This window comes from Dama dama, chromosome 15, assembly GCF_033118175.1.
Source record: "Dama dama isolate Ldn47 chromosome 15, ASM3311817v1, whole genome shotgun sequence".
NCBI lineage: Eukaryota > Metazoa > Chordata > Mammalia > Artiodactyla > Cervidae > Dama > Dama dama.
In genome coordinates, this window is record NC_083695.1 from 58,199,339 (window position 1) to 58,218,442 (window position 19,104).

Genomic DNA, 19,104 nt, shown 5'->3' on the forward strand with positions numbered 1-19,104 from the left:
TGAACAAATGTGTTATAACATGTATCCATCATTATGGTATGATACAGTGTATTTTCACTACCTTGAAATTCATCTATGTTTCACCTGTTCATCTGTTTCTCAGCCCCACCAACCATTGATCTTTTAACTATCTCCAATATTTTGCCTTTTTCAGAATATCATATTTTAATAGTTGGGATTATACTGTCTGTAGCCATTTCAGAATGGCATCTTTCACCTAGTAGTAGATATCTAAGATTCTTCCATGTCTTGCCGTGGCTTGATAGTTCAGTTGTTTTTAGTTCTGAATTATATTCCGTTATATGGATGTTCAGTTCAGTTCAGTTGCTCAGTTGTGTCTGACTATTTGCGACCCAATGGACTGCAGCACACCAGGCTTCCCTGTCCATCACCAACTCCCGGAGCTTACTCAAACTCATGTCCATTGAGTTGGTGATGCCATCCAACCATCTCATTCTCTGTCGTCCCCTTCTCCTCCTGCCTTCAGTCTTTCCCAGCATCAGGGTCTTTTCCAATGAGTCAGTTCTTTGCATCAGGTGGCCATAGTATTGGAGCTTCAGCTTTAGCAATCAGTCCTTGCAACAAATACTCACTTCTTTAGGATGGACTGGTTTGATCTCTTTGCAGTCCAAGGGACTCTCAAGAGTCTTCTCCAACACCACAGTTCAAAAGCCTCAACTCTTCAGCGCTCAACTTTCTTTATAGTCCCCAACTCTCTACATCCGTACATGACTACTGGAAAAACCATAGATTTGACTAGACGAACCTTTGTTAGCAAAGTGATGTCTCTGCTTTTTAACATGCTTTCAAGGTTGGTCATGGTTTTTCTTCCAAGCAGCAAGCATTTTTTAATTTTATGGCTGCAGTCTCCGTTCACAGTGATTTTGGAGCCCCAAAAAGTCTCTCACTGTTTCCATTGTTCTGAATTGTATTTAGTTCTAATTTTAGTTTAGTTTATAATTTAAACTAAATGTATACTTATATATATATAAATACATATTTAGTTATATAAATATATATTTAGTTTAAAATTTTAATTTATGTTTATAATTATAAATTTAGTTATGAATTATAGTTAGTTCTGAATTATATTCCATTATATGGATGTACTGTGGTTTATTCATTCACCTATTGAAAGGCATTTTAGTTGCTTCCTTTTGGGGAACTATGAAAAAAAATTTTATGAGCATTCGTGTGCAAGTTTTCTGTGGACATAAGTTTTCAGTTTCTTTGGATAATTACCAATGAACATGATTGCTAGATTATATGGAACAAAAATATGGTTAATTTTGTAAGAAACTGTTAAACTATCTTCCAAAATGGCTGTAACTTTTGCATTCCCACTAGCAGTGAATGAGAGTTCCTGTTGATTCACATCCTCACCAGCATTTGGTTGTCAGTGTTCAGATACTGGCTATTCTAATAGATGTGTAGTGATAGCTCACTTTAATTTGCATTTCCCTGGTGACTTACAGTGTGGAGCATCTTTTTATATGCTTATTTGTCATCTGTATATCTTATTTGATAAGATATCTGATAAGGTCTTTGGCCCATTTTAATCAGATTGTGTTCTTATTGTTATATTTTGAGAATTCTTTATATATCTTGGTTAATAGTCCTTTATTTGGTATCTTTATTTGGTATCTATTTTCTCCCAATCTGTGGCTTGTCTTATCATTCTCTTGATTATGTCTTTTACAAAGCGTAAAATTAGTTTTAATGAAGTCCAGCTTATCTGTTATTTCTTTCATAGATCATGCCTTTGGCGTTGAATCAAAAAAGTCATTGCCAAACACAGGATCATCCAGATTTTCTAGAATTTTAATCGTTTTGCATTTTATATTTAGGTTTGTATTCTTTTTAAGTTACTTTCTTTGACAGGTGTAAAGTCTACATCTAGGTTAATTTTTTTGCATCTGGATGTCCAGTCGCTCCAGCCCCATTTGTTGAAAAGACTGTCTGCTCACTTGTGTAGCCTTTGCTTTTTTGTCAAAGATCAATTGACTATATTCATGTTGATCTAGTCCAGGGCTCTCTTCTGTTCCATTGATTCTGTTCTTTTGCCACCACTATACTCTCTTGATTACTGTAGCTTTATAGTATGTCTTAAAGTTGGGTATTGTGAGTCCTTCATCTTTGTTCCTCTCTTTCAAGTTCATGTTGGCTATCCTTAGTAGTCTTTTTATTTTTAGTCATTCTAATTGGTATGTATGGATAATCTAATTGTTATTTACATTTACCTAATGACCAAAGATGTTAAATATGTTTTCATGTGCTTATTTGCCCTTTGTGTGTCTTCAGAGAAATGTCAATTTAAATCTTTTGCCCATTAAAAGAATTTTTTTTTAATTGAATTTTAAGTGTTCTTTATGTTCTCTGGATACATCTGTCTGTCAGATATATCCTTTGCAAGTATTTCCTCTATGGCTTGTTTTTTCATCCTGCAGGTGTTTGAAAGAGAAGCTTTAAATTTTGACAAAGTCCATTTTACCGGTTTGTTCTATCATGTATTGTGCTGTTTGTGGCATAGCTAAGAAATCTTTGCTTAATTCAAGGCCACAAAGGTTTTCTTCTATGGAATTTTTTTAGAAGTTTTTAGTTTTAGTTTTATATTTAAGTCTGTGATCTGTGACCCATTTGAAATTAATTTTTCTATACAATGTGAGGTAGGTATTCAAATTGCTATTTTTTAAATTGTATATAGATGTCCAGTTGTTCTAGCACAGTTTGTTGAAAGAGCTATCATTTCTGTCCTGCATTTCCTTTACAGCTTTGTCATAAATCAAATATTCTTGTATGTGAAGGTTTATTTTTGAATACTCTATATATTCTGTTTCATTTATCTATCTCTCTGGCTGTCAGTAGTCCACTGTTTTGATCACTGTAGCTTTAAAATGTGTTGAACTCATGTGGTAGTGTTAACCCATCAAATTTCTTCTTTATCAGAATTGTTTTGACTGTTCTAGGAACTTTGCATTTATCTGTGAGTTTTTAAATGAATTTGTCAGTTAATCCCCCAAAAACCTTCCTGCGATTTTTTGTTGCAATTGCATTGAATCTGTAGATAAGTTTTGGAAGAATGGATATCTTAACAATACTGAGTCTACCAAATAATGAATGAGGCATAGCTCCATTTATTTTGGTCCCTTCTAATTTCTCTGAGCAATGTTTTTTAATTTTCAGTGTATGGTGTTCCCGATCTTTTGTTAAGATTTTTCTTTAATTAGTTCATAATTTTTTGAGGTTATTGCAAATGGTTGTTTTTTTTTTTTTTTTAAATCAAATTCTGTTTTTTTCTAAGCATATACAGAAACATGACTTTTTGCATATTGGTCTTCTATCATACTACATTGCTAAACTCATTTAATAGTTCTGGTAACTTTTTTGAAGGTGTTGTCAGATTTTTAACATCTAAAAATGTAGATGTTCATGATGTCTGTGAATAAAGACAGTTTTATTTCTACCTTCCCATCCTTTTCCTCTTCCTTTTTCTTCTCTTCTTCCTCTTCCCTTTCCTTCACTTCTTTCCTCCTCTCCCCCTCCTTTCACCTGATGACTTTGGCTAAAACATCTAGAACCTCTAATATAGTGTTGAATAGAGGTGGTGAAAGCAGAAATCCCTTTGTTGTTACTTATCTTGCAACTCTTCTTTGATTCAGTCTTTTGTCATCAAATATGATGTTGAGTATAGGTTCTTATACATGCTCTTGCGGTTAAGGAAGTTCCCTTCTATTCCAGTCTGCTTGTAATTCTTATTATGAATGGATGTTGAATACGTATATCAAATTCAAGTCATTCATATGCACTTTTTTTGCATCTAGTAGTGATGAAAGTTTCTCATTTATTCTTTTAATGTACTAATTGATTTTTGAATGCCAACTTGACCTTGCACCAGGATAAGCTATTTTTTGTTAGGATATACTTTCCTATTTTATATATTAGCTAATATTTTGTTACAGAATTTTTGCCTCTTTTTTTCCTGATAGGAAACTTTTTTCAGAATATTTTAAAACAATTACATGTCAATAATAAGAAAACAATCTAATAAAAATGGACAAAAGATTTGTACAGATACTTCACAAAAGAAGCTATACATAGGGTTAATATGGACATGAAAAGGTGCTCAACATCATTAGTCATAGTCAGTTCAGTCACTTAGTCGTGTCCTACTCTTTGCGACCCCATGAACTGCAGCACACCAGGCCTCCCTGTCCATCACCAACTCCCGGAGTTTACCCAAACTTTGTCCATTGAGTCAGTGATGCCATTTAACCATCTCATCCTCTGTCGTCCCCTTCTCCTACCTTCAATCTTTCCCAACATCAGGGTCTTTTCAAATGAGTCAGCTCTGCATCAGGTGGTCAAAATATTGGAGTTTCAGCTTCAACATCAGTCCTTCCAATGAACACCCAGGACTGATCTCCTTTAGGACGGACTGGTTGGATCTCTTTGCAGTCCAAGGGACTCTCAAGAGGCTTCTCCAACACCCAGTTCAAAAGCATCAATTCTTCCGTGCTCAGCTCTCTTTATATTCCAGCTGTCACATCCATACATGACTACTGGAAAAACCATAGCCTTGACTAGACAGACCTTTGTTGGCAAAGTAATGTCTCTGCTTTTGAATATGCTATCTAGGTTGGTCATACCTTTCCTTCCAAGGAGTAAGCGTCTTTTAACTTCATGGCTGCAGTCACCATCTGCAGTAATTTTGGAGCCCCCCAAAAATAAAGTCTCTCACTGTTTCCATTGTTTCCCTATCTATTTGTCATGAAGTGATTGGACGGGATGCCATGATCTTAGTTTTCTGAATGTTGAGCTTTAAGCTAACTTTTTCACTCTCCTCTTTCACTTTCATTAAGAGGCTCTTTTAGTTCTTCTTCACTATAAGGGAAATGCATAAATTAAAACCACAATCAGATACCACCCTCACACCCAGTAGAAGGGCGATAATGAACTAGACTGGCCACACCATCCACTGGTGAGTTTACAGAGCAACTGACATGTTTATCCACTGTTTGTGGGAATAGAAGATAGTATAACACTTTGGAGAACATTTTGCCTTTATCTTATAATTATTAGGGATATTGTTCTGTAATTTTTTTCTGAGGATATCTTTGTCAGGTTGTGGTATTCAGGTTATGTCAAACTCAAAATTAATTGAAAGGTGTTCTCTCTCCATTTTGTTAGAGTTTGTCTTTAATTTGTGTGATTATAACCTTAAATGTTTGAGAGAATTTACCAGTGAACTGCCAGGTTATTGCAAATGGTATTGCTTTTTGGAGGGTTTGGAGTTTCTATATAGGATTATTTTGTTTGAATATAAGTTGAATTTCTTTAATAGGTATACAGTTATTCAAATTTTCTTCTTGTGTCTTGTTTGGTGAATTGTGTTTTTCATGTAATTGTTTTCTTTTTACTTTTTAATATAAAGCATTTCTTTAAAATTATTTTTTAAAAAATGAATTAAGCTAATTCCTTTCTCAAGCAGTAAGGAGAATATAATACACCAAAATAAATAAGTAAATAAAAGTGCATGATGGTATTGAGCATTTGGGTTAATTGAGTATTCTGGTTACTTGTGATTTACTCTATTCTTCTGTGTTTTAGTGATTTTCAGCCCTGTTATTTGTATTGATTATAAAAGTTACGATTTTATGCCAAAGAAGCATATTGTAAACTTTAAATATAAATATAGAAGGCAGGAGGAATTGAATCTTTTCTGGTATTTTTGTTTTTTTAAAACAGATTTGTTTTTCTTTAAACAAATATAAAATGGATGAGAACAGAATAGTCACTGTTTGCTTAGAGGTTTTGTATAATCTCAGATTATTCTATGACAATCAGCCACTTTAAAGGTGATACCTGAAAATCTACATTTTATATCTTTAAAATATTTTCTCCTTTTTAAGGCAAACAGTTCTGAATCTAAAGATTATCTCCAAGTTTGTCTTCGAGTAAGACCATTCACACAGCTAGAAAAAGAACATGAGTCTGAGGTTTGTGCTGAATTTAATTTTATAATTTATTTCTATTAAGTGGGCACAATATCATCATTTTAATTTACTTGTTGTGGGTTTTTAATTATGTGTGTTCTAGGGCTGTGTGTATATTCTGGATTCACAGACTGTTGTGCTGAAGGAGCCTCAGTGTACCCTTGGTCGTTTAAGTGAGAAAAGCTCAGGGCAGATGGCACAGAAATTCAGTTTTTCCAAGGTAAGTACCCATATGAAACTGAAGGTTTTTCTTTTCTTAAGCTAAATTGCTATCTAATTGTATATAATGAACTCTGTACACCTTGTGCTTATGAAACTTAGATCTTAGGTTCTGGTATTTTTTTCTCAATGGTAGGGCTCAAATTTTAGGTGTGTAAATATGTAATTGGAAGTGAATAAATCATTGTAAAATTTGTACAATCTCTTCGTGGTTGGTGTAAATGTTCTTTTAAAAATTTAGATGAAAGATTATTGGCTGGATCAGATTTCTATCGTGAAAACTTTTGGCCGTAGTTAAACTAGCAATTGTATCTGTGGGGATTGGGAATATGTCAGCTATTTTAAGAATGAGTCTTGTAAGACAGATCTTTGAAATATTAAAAATATTAAAGGGTAGAACTTGTGACTATTAACTTGAATTTTCTATAAAGACTTGTTTTAAAAAATGCTTGTTTAGGTTTTTGGCCCAGAAACTACACAGAAGGAATTCTTCCAGGGTTGCATTCTGCAGCCAGTTAAAGACCTCTTGAAAGGACAGAGTCGACTGATTTTTACTTATGGGCTAACCAATTCTGGAAAAACTTACACGTTTCAAGGTAAATGGTTTTATTTTTGCTAGAAAGAAAAAAGGAAGCCCTAATATTTGCTCATTTTCATAATACTTATAGTTATGTTTCCATTGCCTTGCAAATTTGCTGTTTTTAATAGTAATAGCATATTGAATGTGTATTGCCCATGGCTTTTGAATCAGATTGACTTAATTTGTGAAACTACTTTACCCATATGATAGAGAATTACATGGTGATGAAAACTTGGAAAAAGGACTGATGTAACATAAAGAATTAAGAATAGAAAACCAGGGAAACACTTTATATTTTATTTTACTTTTATACTTTATGATAATGAATGATAGCCAGTCTTAAAACCTGATTTGAATGTAAAATTTCAGGTTTTACGCCAGGCTAATAGTTGATAAATGTCAGTTATACAATGAAAACTAAAGTGATGGAACACTGAGTAATCTGCAAGTTTTCTCACTTTTTGTCTTAGCTTTTTACTCTTGCCTATTGGTGGTATACAAGGAGTCTTGGTAGTTCAACAATGTTTCTTTACTCTTTCTTAGTACTTTGAGAGACTGTAAAACACAAATTCTTGTCATAGGCACAGAAGAAAATACTGGCATTCTTCCTCGAACTTTGAATGTGTTATTTGATAGTCTTCAGGAAAGACTGTATACAAAGATGAACCTTAAACCACATAGGTCCAGAGAATACTTACGGTTATCACCAGACCAAGAGAAAGAAGAAGTTGCTAGCAAAAGTGCATTACTTCGGCAAATTAAAGAGGTATGGGAGTATTTTAGCAGGTAAAATACACATAATTGTGACCTTTTATTAGCTCTTCAGTTTGTTTCAGCCTATATTGAAATATCTTGTTGTGGTTGTTGTCTTTTCTTTATGATTAAAAGCTTTTTTGAAGAAATTTCTTCATTTTGTATTGTACAAACAGCTGAAATGTTTAAACAAAACAAATGTTTTGTAAATGTTCTTTAATCATTTTAGGTTGTTGTAGAAACAGCAACTTTCTATAGAATTTTTAAAAATTACTTTCTCTATTTGTAGAAGTAATGTGTATATACAAAATCTAAACAAGAGGATATGAAAAATAAAAAATTTCCTATAATTTCATTTCTAAAGAGAAAAACTAATATTAACAGATATGAGCATGTCCTTTTTGATCTTTTTCTCAGTATACCAAAAAAAAAATAAAATCTATGTACTGAGGTTTCTATGTATGTCTATATGTTGTTTAGTTGCTGAGTCATGTCTGATTGTTTGTGACCCCATGGATTGTAGCCCACCAGGCTCCTCTGTCCGTGGGATTTCTCAGACAAGAATACTGGAGTGGGTTGCCATTTCCTTCTCCAGGGGATCTTCTGGACCCAAGGATTGAACCTGTGTCTCCACCTTGGCAGGCGGGTTCTTTACCACTGAGCCACTGGGACGTTCATATACACATGCAAATATAGTCATATATAAATAGTCGCATATATCTTTATTCCTTTTTCTTTGTATGTGGGATAATGGTCTTTTATTTAACAAAAATAAGATTTTATTATACAGACATTCTATAACTTGCTGTTTCATTTAACATATTGTAAATCTGTTACTACATTAATTCATGTGTCTCATCTGTTTGTTTTTTCCTTTTAATAATTTTTTATTAAAACATGTTTTAATAAAGTTATACTTGTCTATTTAGTCCTTCTGGATTTTGTGTTATGTTTTTACATGTTATATTCTAAGATTGTTAAAAACTATTAACAGTCCTTTTGGATATATTGAAAACACTGATGAGGATTTGTTTTTAAATAATTTAGAAATCAGGGTTTCAAAGTAGTGTTGCTCGGTGGAGAGTAAAGTTCAGAGTCCATGATTATGCTCTCTGAAAGTAAAATAGTATTTTAACAAGATTTGTGGAGATTGGTGGATATTTGTATAGATAATTCATAGAGGAAATTCAAGTCATTAATGTTGAAAAAAATTTTCTCTAACAGTTTATCTAGTTAAAATATTATTTTGCCTATGAAATTATTAAGATAGTAAAAACATGAGATCATACTTTCTTTTTTTAAAATCTCTTTTTATTGAGTTTGCTGTACAATATTATATGTTTCAGATATATGACATGAGATACACACTTTCACTTCCATATATTGATTGTAAAATGTATTTCTCCAAAGCAATTTAGCAATACTATATTATGAGTGAGAACTTGAAAAAAAGTTCATATCTTTTCATCTACCAATTCAGATTAAGGTATATAGTCTAAGGGAACAATTAAATTACAGAAAGAAAAAATATGCTGTTTATCTTAGTATTATTTAATTAAGTAATTTCACATCACATCTAGTCAGTTATGCAGGCACCAAATGTTTGTTAATAATTTTTAATTTTATAGAGAGAAAGCTTACAATGCAATCAGTGTAGGGAAAAGAATAGACGGGAATATATTGAGATATTAATAGTAATTGCCTCTGAGTGGCAGGGATTATATATGATGGTATTCCTTTGAATATTTTCTGTAGTTTCCCCAAATTTCCTATTAGTTTGTTGAATTGAGTAGATGAAAGGCTGGTGACTTATTTGGATAGGGAATGAATTTACTGGTTATTTAATCTTAACTAAAAATATTTTTTAACTTAAATCTTTTTCAGGTTGTTATGCATAATGACAGTTATGGTGCTCTTTATGGTAAGGTTTCCTTTCTCATATACTTTTAAGATGTTAATTATTTAAAGGGCTTTTAATTTTTGAATCACTTCTGGTGATTTAATTTCTTTAATGACACAGTCAATAATACTTCAAAAATGGTGCATAACTATATGAAATGCCAATCACTGTAAGGTTTTATTTGGATTTAATAACTGTTACTGATTGTTAACTTCTACTGATTGTTAACTTTTATGTTGAATTCAAGAGTGGCACTACTTTTTCCTTTGTCCTTTACATTTAATTTCATTTTGGTTTATTAACATATTTGCAAAACAAAAAAGCCAAATTTGGTTAACACAAATATTTTTATCTGCTTTGGTCCAAAAAAATTTTAACACTGCTCCTCAGAAGATTTGGATATTTAGTTTCTCAAGCTGGGGAGTCTTGGAAGATAATAAGGTAATAGCCTGTTATCTTATTTAATTTTGTGATTATCTTTTTTTAAATTTTCTGTAGGAAGTCTAACAAACTCTTTGAGTATCCCAGAGTTTGAAGAATCCATGAAAGATTGTGAACACTCGAACTTGAATATGGATATTAATAGAAAATTTTCTGTGTGGGTATCTTTCTTTGAGATTTACAACGAATGTATTTATGATTTGTTTGTTCCTGTATCATCTAAGTTCCAAAAGAGAAAGACACTGCGCCTTTCCCAAGATGTAAAGGGCTATTCTTTCATAAAAGGTATACTGATGAGTATTTTTTACTTTTTTGCTTTGAAGTTTCTTTCTAGGCTTTGTTATAGGAAAGCAGACTGGAAATTGAAAGTTTTTATACTATTTATTAATATCAAGATAGTAAGAGTAGTTTGTGCTTTGAAAATGTTCACTAAACCTGAAGGTAAAAGGGTTTAGTATTTTGTTTCTTGAGTATTATTGATTGAATATTGGGGGATAGGAAAAGCTGTGTGTGTATATTCACATTATTCTGCTGCTTTGTAACAGTATTCAGACCTTGGAATTATTTGGTATACCACAATGGTATTTTTCCAACCTTTTAAAAATCACTACCCTACAGTAGGAAATACCTAATAATGACATCATAATTCTCCACCTGCACATGTATGTGTGTGTGTGTATATGCATATTTACAATTGAAAATTAACATTAATTATATTTACTGTCACAATACACTTTGGGTTTTTTTTTTTTTTTTTTTTTTTAACACTTTGGTGTTTTGTACATTCTACTTCATTTTTACAAAATGCTAGTTATGGCTCAAGAAATTTGATTTCATGACTCACAAATGAATTGCAATCTATCTAAAATCTCATAGCTAGTTAATTTTCTAGGTTTACTCTGTAATGCACTTTGTCTTTTTCTTTTTTTTTTTTCCAGATGTCTAATTCTGAGGAATCTTAACCTATTTTTAATTTTCCCTTTGGCAAACCCTGTTGAAGAAGATCTACTTTTTGTGTTTATGCTACAAAATCATTATAATATCCTCATCTTGTGTACTTATTTTCTAGTGGAATATGAGATAGCTGAGTTGGCTATACCTAGGATGTGTTATTAAAAGAAAGATTTCATTATATGTCTTTAGGAAAAAGATTACAAATCTTCAAAGAGATTACACTGTACATTTATAAATTGATATGTGCCCTCTTTATTTTTTAAAGATCTACAATGGATTCAAGTATCTGATGCCAAAGAAGCATATAGACTTTTAAAGCTAGGAACAAAGCACCAGAGTGTTGCTTTCACAAAACTGAACAATGCTTCTAGCAGAAGGTAAGGAGTAAATCTTGTGGTCTAAGCCTGACCCGAGGCACCCAGGTGTTCTGTGCTCATTTGAAAGTGAAAGTCACATAGTCCTGTCAGACTCTGCGATCCCATGGACTCTAGCCCGCCAGGCTCCTTTGTCCATGGAATTCTACAGGCAAGAATACTGGAGTGGATTGTCATTTCCTTCTCCAGGGGATCTCCCCGACCCATGGATTGAGCCTGGGTCTCCTGCATTGCAGGCGGATTCTTTACCAACTGAGCTTCTAGGGAAGCCCTAGTAGCTGTGCTCATTTAAATACAACTAATTTAAGATTAAATCAGACAGTAGGTTTTCTGATATGTTAAATTAATTTGTAGACATAAAAACATTCTGTAAACTGAAGAGCACTAAACACATAAGATTATCAGGACTAATTTCTTGTTCTAACATACAATTTACTAATTTGCACTCAATGTGAAGTATTTTTATTCTTTCTATATGTGAATATCTAAGCTCAATGTTTTAATTGCCTGTAATATAGGACATTTCTCTGTGTTTTTTTTACTTACTCCATGAACATAGACACTGTATAAATACCGAGTTAGGCCAGTATTTCAAAGGGCTAAGGAAGGATGTTTTTAATGGAAGGGATTGGAGAATGAGAGACAAAAGGGAGTAAGTTTAAACAGTGAGATACTTAAAACAGATTTTCTCTTAAAGGGGAAAGACCCATCTCCCATGTATGGCTTAAGGACAACATGTAATCCAGATAAGCCAATATTTAGGCATCTAAGCCAAATGTATACTTTGCTTGATTCAAGTGATTAGCTATACATTATACCATTTTAATAAGTAATAACATCTTTGCAAGCAAATTGAGAGTTTATTATGAGTGACTTCATTAATAGAAGTTGGAATGTTGAGAAGAGTAAATTTGAAGGATTTGGGGCTAAGTGAAAGAAAGATAAGCTCTTTGGTTTTAGTAGTCGAGTGTTATGTAGGTGACAGTGGAACACTGAATTGCGATACCTGATGGGTCGTTGGAGAACGTAGTACTATCATGATGGCTGGTATTAGGATGAAAAATAGATACTGATTTAGATGCTTGCCTCTCCTATTTAGGATGCAGAAATAAAGAATGAGTGATAATATTTCATCTTTGTTTATTTCTTTTAGTCACAGCATATTTACCATTAGAATATTACAGATTGAAGATTCGGAAATACCACATGTAATACGAGTCAGTGAGTAAGTTGAGCATTTTTTAAATTGTAATTATTATTTTGAACTTTTTTGTTTTGAAGAATTTTTTAAAGTTTTTTTCCTCTGGTTAATTTAGATTGTCTTTATGTGATCTTGCTGGCTCAGAACGAAGCATGAGGACCCAGAATGAAGGTGAAAGGTTAAGAGAGACTGGGAACATCAACACTTCTTTATTGACTCTGGGAAAGTGTATCAGTGTTTTGAAGAACAGCGAAAAGTCAAAGTAAGAGTTGCTGAATGTGTTATCAGCATATCAAGGATTATGTTAATAATATTTAAACTTTCAGCTTTGCTAGTTTAAGAAAGTTCTTCTTGTTTTTAACTTGCTTCTTACGTAATGACTAGGAATGGATTATAATTAAAATTTCTTAGATCTTGGATTTAAAAAATGATAGAATTGAAAAGCATTATCAGTGAATGCCAGTGACTCAGGTAAACACAGTATTTTCTATAGCAAATATGTATCAACTGACAACTTAGATAATAAGCTTCTAATGCTGGCTTATTGACAGACTTTGAAACCGTATTATTCTTATTAATGCATTGTGGTTTTCTAGATGTGATAGATTTCTGTATTAACTAGCATTTTAGGCTAAGTAAATAATAAATCCAGCCTTTATCATTTTCTAGTTATGGTGTATATATTGCATAATTGCTATACACTAGAGAACACGCTTATTCCTTGGAAGGAAAGTTATGACCAACCTAGATAGCATATTAAAAAGCAGAGACATTACTTTGCCAACAAAGGTCCGTCTAGTCAGGGCTGTGGATTTTCCAGTGGTCATGTATGGATGTGAGAGTTGGACTGTGAAGAAAGCTGAGCGCTGAAAAATTGATGCTTTTGAACTGTGGTGTTGGAGAAGCCTCTTGAGAGTCCCTTGGACTGCAAAGAGATCCAACCAGTCCATCCTGAAGGAGATCAGTCCTGGGTGTTCATTGGAAGGACTGATGCTGAAGCTGAAACTCCAATACTTTGGCCACCTGATGTGAAGAACTGACTCATTGGAAAAGACCCTGATGCTGGGAGAGATTGGGGGCAGGAGGAGAAGGGGAAGACAGAGGATGAGATGGCTGGATGGCATCACCGACTTGATGGACATGAGTTTGAGTAAATTCCTGGAGTTGTTGATGGACAAGGAGGCCTGGCGTGCTGCGATTCATGGGGTCGCAAAGAGTTGGACACGACTGAGTGACTGAACTGAGAGAACACAACCCACTTCATTGTGACTTCCTTTGCATTTTGCCCTAGTTGGTTATTACTATCAGTATTAATAATAATAGTAGCAGTGTTTAGAGAAAACAACATGAATAAACAGAAAAGGACTAGTACAAATGAAACTAATCACTAATCTAGAATTTAAGTCAATGGTTGTTATGTTATTTCTTTGTAAAATTTATCAGTATCCTGACTTTACGAGATTTGTTTTAACTTTTAATTTTTTGAAAATTTTTTTCATAGGTTTCAACAGCATGTGCCTTTCCGGGAAAGTAAATTGACCCACTATTTTCAAAGTTTTTTTAATGGTAAAGGGAAGATATGTATGATTGTCAACATCAGCCAATGTTCTTTTGCCTATGATGAGACACTCAATGTGTTGAAGTTCTCAGCCATTGCACAAAAAGTAAATATAGCTAAATTTCAGAATTTGTTAAGCTTCGTATTAGAATAGTAATGATTTTTTTTCTTACAGTAGATAATACATTTTGCACTTACAGCTGTAAACCTAGAAAATAATTGAAAATTAACAATGTAATATTTGAGTAGTAGGCATTGGAAAAAAATTGAAAGTTACCCCTGCTTAAGAGTAAAATGACCTCAGTAATAAATAACTTACCCGTTACAAATTGCAAGTATGCAGCGAATTATATGCTCTGCTGTCCATCTGGCTTATTTAGTGGCTAATTAGGAAACCCCCTGCTGGGGAATAGTACTAGGAAAAGAACTTAACCCAGGAAAGTAGATTTATCTGTAGTATACATGTGTAATTAGCTTTTTTCTTATCAAATATGTATTTGAGTGTGCTAATTCCTTCTTGTATATTTGTATAGATTTTTCTTTTTAATTCTCAAGTTGTCATTTGACTTAAATTTATAATTGTTTTTTCTTTGTTGACAGTTTTTGCCTTTGTTTTAAAAGTTACATTGTATATTTTACCAGGTTTGTGTTCCAGATATTTTAAATTGCTCTCAAGAGAGATCATTTGGGCCTGTCAAATCTTCTCAAGATGAATCATTAGAAATTAATGATTCAGATAATAAAATACTAAATGAAAAAAGATCCACGATTTCATGGGAAAGTAGTCTAGAAGATGTGGTGGAAGATGAAGATTTGGTTGAGGATCTAGAAAAAGCTGAAGAAAAGCAGAATGTGGAAACTGAATTTACTGATGAAGTTCTAGATAATACATTAGAGGATGATAAGGCTTTCAGTAGCCGTGAGGGGAAGAGAGTATGTATTAACTCATACTTCTAAAATTGGCTTATTTATTATTCTGAAGTTATGGTTAGTAATTCTTAAGGCTCTTTCTCCCATTTTTTTTCCAACAATACACTAAGTTTATCTTTCATTTACATGTTTTGAAAATTTTCACACCCATAGAAAGAATAATATAATGAATAGTCATTTGCACTTCATCTGGACTTGCCAGTTGTTAACATTTTGCCATTGTTATATTCTCTTTCTGTTCTGCCTGTACCATTTGAAAACAAGATGCATACATAATGATACCTTACAACTAACTACTTCATCATGTTTCTCAAGAACATGGACATGTTCCTCACAATCAAAAGGCCATTTTCATACCTAAGCACTTTCACATTAATACAGTAATGTAGTGTTGTATTGTCCATATCAAGATTTCTCTAGTGGTCCCAGTATTTCCTTTCATAACCACTTTGTTTTTGATACAACTCAATACATTGCTTCTGATTATCATGTTTCGTTAGTTAGTCTCTAATCTATCATAGATATTTTTGAAACTTTGTGATTAGTTGTCTTGTAGAAAACCTCCAGTCTGGATCATCTTATATAAGATGATTTAACACTTTAAGAAGGTTTAACACTTTAGGCAAGCCTGTTACATATGTGAAGTTGTGAATTTCCCATTGAGTCACATTAGGAGGCAGACAATGTCTGATTTCTCCATTTTTGGTGAAGCAGAGTTTTGGTTAACTCGGTGTTGTGTTTCGGATCTCTTTTCATTGTTCCCCAGTATCCTTTCACCCTGTGATTTTAGCATACTCCTCCAAAATTTTACCTTGCAGTCTTAAGTACAAGAGTGCAAAATGTGTGCCTAGTACCGATTATTGTATTTATTCAAAACAAAAATCGCTTGATCGTCTTACATTTATGAAAAAAAATAAGATTTAATGGTGTTTCTTATAATTTCTGTCCAAATAAAATTCATACATATATTTAAGTTTCATTAATCCTGAAATATGGCTTCCCAGGTGGCTCAGTGGTAAAGAATTCACCTGTCAGGGTAGGAGATGCAGGTTTGATCCCTGGGTCAGAAAGATCTCCTGGGGAAAGAAATGGCAACTTGCTCTAATATTCTTGCCTGGAGAATCCCATGGACAGAGGAACCTGGCGAGCTACAGTCCATGGGGTTGTAAAGAGGCAGACACGACTGAGTGACTGAGCACACATGCACACAGTTCTGAAATATAGATCCTGTCCAAATTACTGGTTCCCCTCATTAAGTGACTTCAGTGGTATTGACGCATCTGACATCATAGTACTCTTTTGGACTGTAGAAATTTAAGTAGATCAATAATGTATTGAGTTAAATACTCTCATCTTAATAGTTTATTCCAGTGTCCCTGAAAGCCATTCTTGTGCCTTTGTTGCTTAGAAATGAAGATGAAAGCTTCAGATGCCATTAGTCCTAGTATATCTGGTCACTGTGTGATTGAACCTGGTTTACCCTGGATCTCTGTAATGTAGTACTTCACTCAGTGAAAAACTAGGCTAAGTCGTTGATAGTCGTAATTTAATTTTTTTATCTCAAAACTGAAGTTTATATATCAATATGATGTTCATTAAACTTATTATTTTAGTAGTTTATGAATTTATATAGGAAAAATTAATGCCATTTATGTAGGATTATATAGTGTAAGTGCATATCTTATAATATTGACTGCTGCTGCTAAGTCACTTCAGTTGTGTCCAACTCTGTACGACCCCATGGACTGCAGCCCACCAGGCTCCTCCATCCATGGGATTTTCCACGCAAGAGTACTGGAGTGGGGTGCCATTGCCTTCTCTGATAATATTGACTAGGTACTTCAAAATTAAAATTTTCATCCAAGTTTTTTGTAATACTTCTCAAAATGAAAATGATTAGGCTTCTCATGCTTTACATTGTTAGCATTTTATTAATTAGAGGGTCGTCAGTATTAAAGATCATTATGAAATGTATTAAAAATCATTATAAAATATATTGATAGTAACATGTTTATGCTTAAAATTCATTTAACTTGAATAACCAGGATTTTTTTCACTCAAAATACTTTATCAGATACTAACAGTGATAGAAAACTAGTTGTTGTTGAGAATTACTGAAAGAAACCAATTTCCCAAGATATTCCCACATTCATACAGATTTCTCTTGAGTCTCCCACATTTCTTCTTCAATGTGAAAAGTGAAAGTGTTAGTAAGTCCTGTCTGACTCTTTGTGACCCCATGGACTGTGCCTGCCAGGCTCCTCTGTCCAAGGGATTTCCCAGGCAAAAATTCTGGAGTGGCTTGCTCTTCCCTTCTGCAGAGGATCTTTCCCACCCAGGGATTGAACCTGGGTCTCCTACATTACAGATGGATTCTTTACCATCTGAGCCATTAGAGAAGCCCCTCTTCTTCAATAGTTACTACTAGTTACTACTAAATATTTATTGTTTTAAACAGTGGGAAAAGTCTGTGGTTATTTAAAATTATAAACGTATTATATAACCATGATAGAATCTAGGAAAAAGGGAAATATAAATGTGTCTAAATCTACTGGTCATGTTAATAGATTTTTACTGTTTGTTACAATATTTTTAACTGATTTTCTTCATTTAAAAATAAATTGTGGAAATTATGAATAGTAAATATGTCATCATAATCCATTACAGTAGTTTTACTGTATGATGGTACCATAGTTGAACCCATTTCTTAAGTTTGACTGTTGAGTTGCATTTTACTTTTTTGTTTACATACAACAACTCATTGCAAAAAACACAGTGACTATTTTATAGCCAAAATATAAAATTATTTCCTCAGTAGAAGTTCTTAGAATTTCAAAGTCAAGATATCTGTAAAATATTTTCAAGTATAAAATTGATAAAGTGAAAGATCTCTAGCTTTGAGAGTTTATTAGTTTATTATTGAGAAACTTTAGTTAGAAACCTTAAAAAATGCTATCAGGCTCTTTTCTTGACTGCTACAATTTACATACCTATACTGGCTATAATGTCAAATTTTAATTGTTTTATTGTTTATTGTCCATATTACATGATTAATTATGTGTGTGCTTTCAAAGAGTTGTTGCTTACATTTGGATAGTTATAGAAACCCAATAAAATATGTAATATCTCCCTTTGCCATTTTGAAAACTGGGGATTCACAGTAACTGCTCTGTGTAACATGTCAACTTTATATTTTGACAGACTAACTTTAAACTCAAACTTACGCATTTACCACAGACTTGGTCCTTACTTTCCCTACCTAGGAAATTTGAGTGTTCCTACTAAGTGTAAAAAAGATTGTGTGGATTAAATGAAATAAAATATGAACTCCCCAGGGTAGTTCCTAGTAGATAATAGATGCTCAGATTTTCTTTTCTCTTCATTCTCTGTGTAACCAGATACACATTTGAACTATGTCTGTTTCTAAAATGTGGTGAGACGAACTTGATTTTTCACATTAATGAATCTCTGCATATACATAGTTTCCAGTGAAAATACTATCTGTATTAAAAGGAAACATAATAATTTAGTAAAGAAATGAAAAAGTTTTATTTTTAAACACGTGGAATATCTTTCTCTTGGAATTTATTTGCTTTTTAATTAGAATTTTAATATTTATATTTTAGAAACTTTTGGATTTAATAGAAGATTTGAAAAAAAAACTAATAAATGAAAGAAAAGAAAAGTTAACATTGGAATTTAAAATTCGTGAAGAAGTTACACAGGAGTTTACTCAGTATTTGGCCCAACGAGAAGCTGACTTTAAGTAAGTTGTTTTATTCGTGTCCAGGTAAAAATTGAAAATTTTATTTACTTGTGAAAAAAATATTTTTTTGCTTTTTTATATTAGATGACTTCTAAACTCTAACCTTTATGCAAGCTTGAAAATAGCTATTACTAATCCCATGGTGATTGTGAGTTATATATGAGTGATTATTTAAATTGACTTTTAATTTATAAGTCTTTTTATTTACTGTCTGATGGTAAAGAATCTGCCTTCAGTGCAAGAGGGCTGGGCTTGATTCCTGGGTCGGAAAGATCCCCTGGAGAAGGAAATGGCAAGACACTTCAGTATTTTTGCCTGAAAAATCCCATGGACAGATGAGCTTGGTGGGCTAGTCAGTGGGGTCGCAGAGAGTCTGACACGACTCAGCAACTAACATTTTCACACTTTCACTTTAATTTATAATGTGCTTAATCT

The 19,104-nt window shown here is 33.0% G+C and overlaps 1 protein-coding gene across 11 annotated transcripts in view; it reads left to right on the plus strand.

Moving 5' to 3' along the window:
* KIF20B (kinesin family member 20B) overlaps positions 1-19,104 on the plus strand; it is a 78,385-nt gene that overhangs the window by 8,192 nt on the left and 51,089 nt on the right. For all 11 annotated transcript variants that reach the window (XM_061162145.1, XM_061162144.1, XM_061162150.1 and 8 more), the window contains exons 3-14: positions 5,910-5,996; positions 6,097-6,213; positions 6,670-6,808; positions 7,374-7,558; positions 9,430-9,466; positions 9,944-10,171; positions 11,106-11,217; positions 12,368-12,439; positions 12,531-12,677; positions 13,917-14,079; positions 14,616-14,906; positions 18,530-18,669. In XM_061162145.1, coding sequence (XP_061018128.1) covers positions 5,910-5,996; positions 6,097-6,213; positions 6,670-6,808; positions 7,374-7,558; positions 9,430-9,466; positions 9,944-10,171; positions 11,106-11,217; positions 12,368-12,439; positions 12,531-12,677; positions 13,917-14,079; positions 14,616-14,906; positions 18,530-18,669 — 1,718 coding nt within the window. The remainder of the gene's footprint in view (positions 1-5,909; positions 5,997-6,096; positions 6,214-6,669; positions 6,809-7,373; positions 7,559-9,429; positions 9,467-9,943; positions 10,172-11,105; positions 11,218-12,367; positions 12,440-12,530; positions 12,678-13,916; positions 14,080-14,615; positions 14,907-18,529; positions 18,670-19,104) is intronic.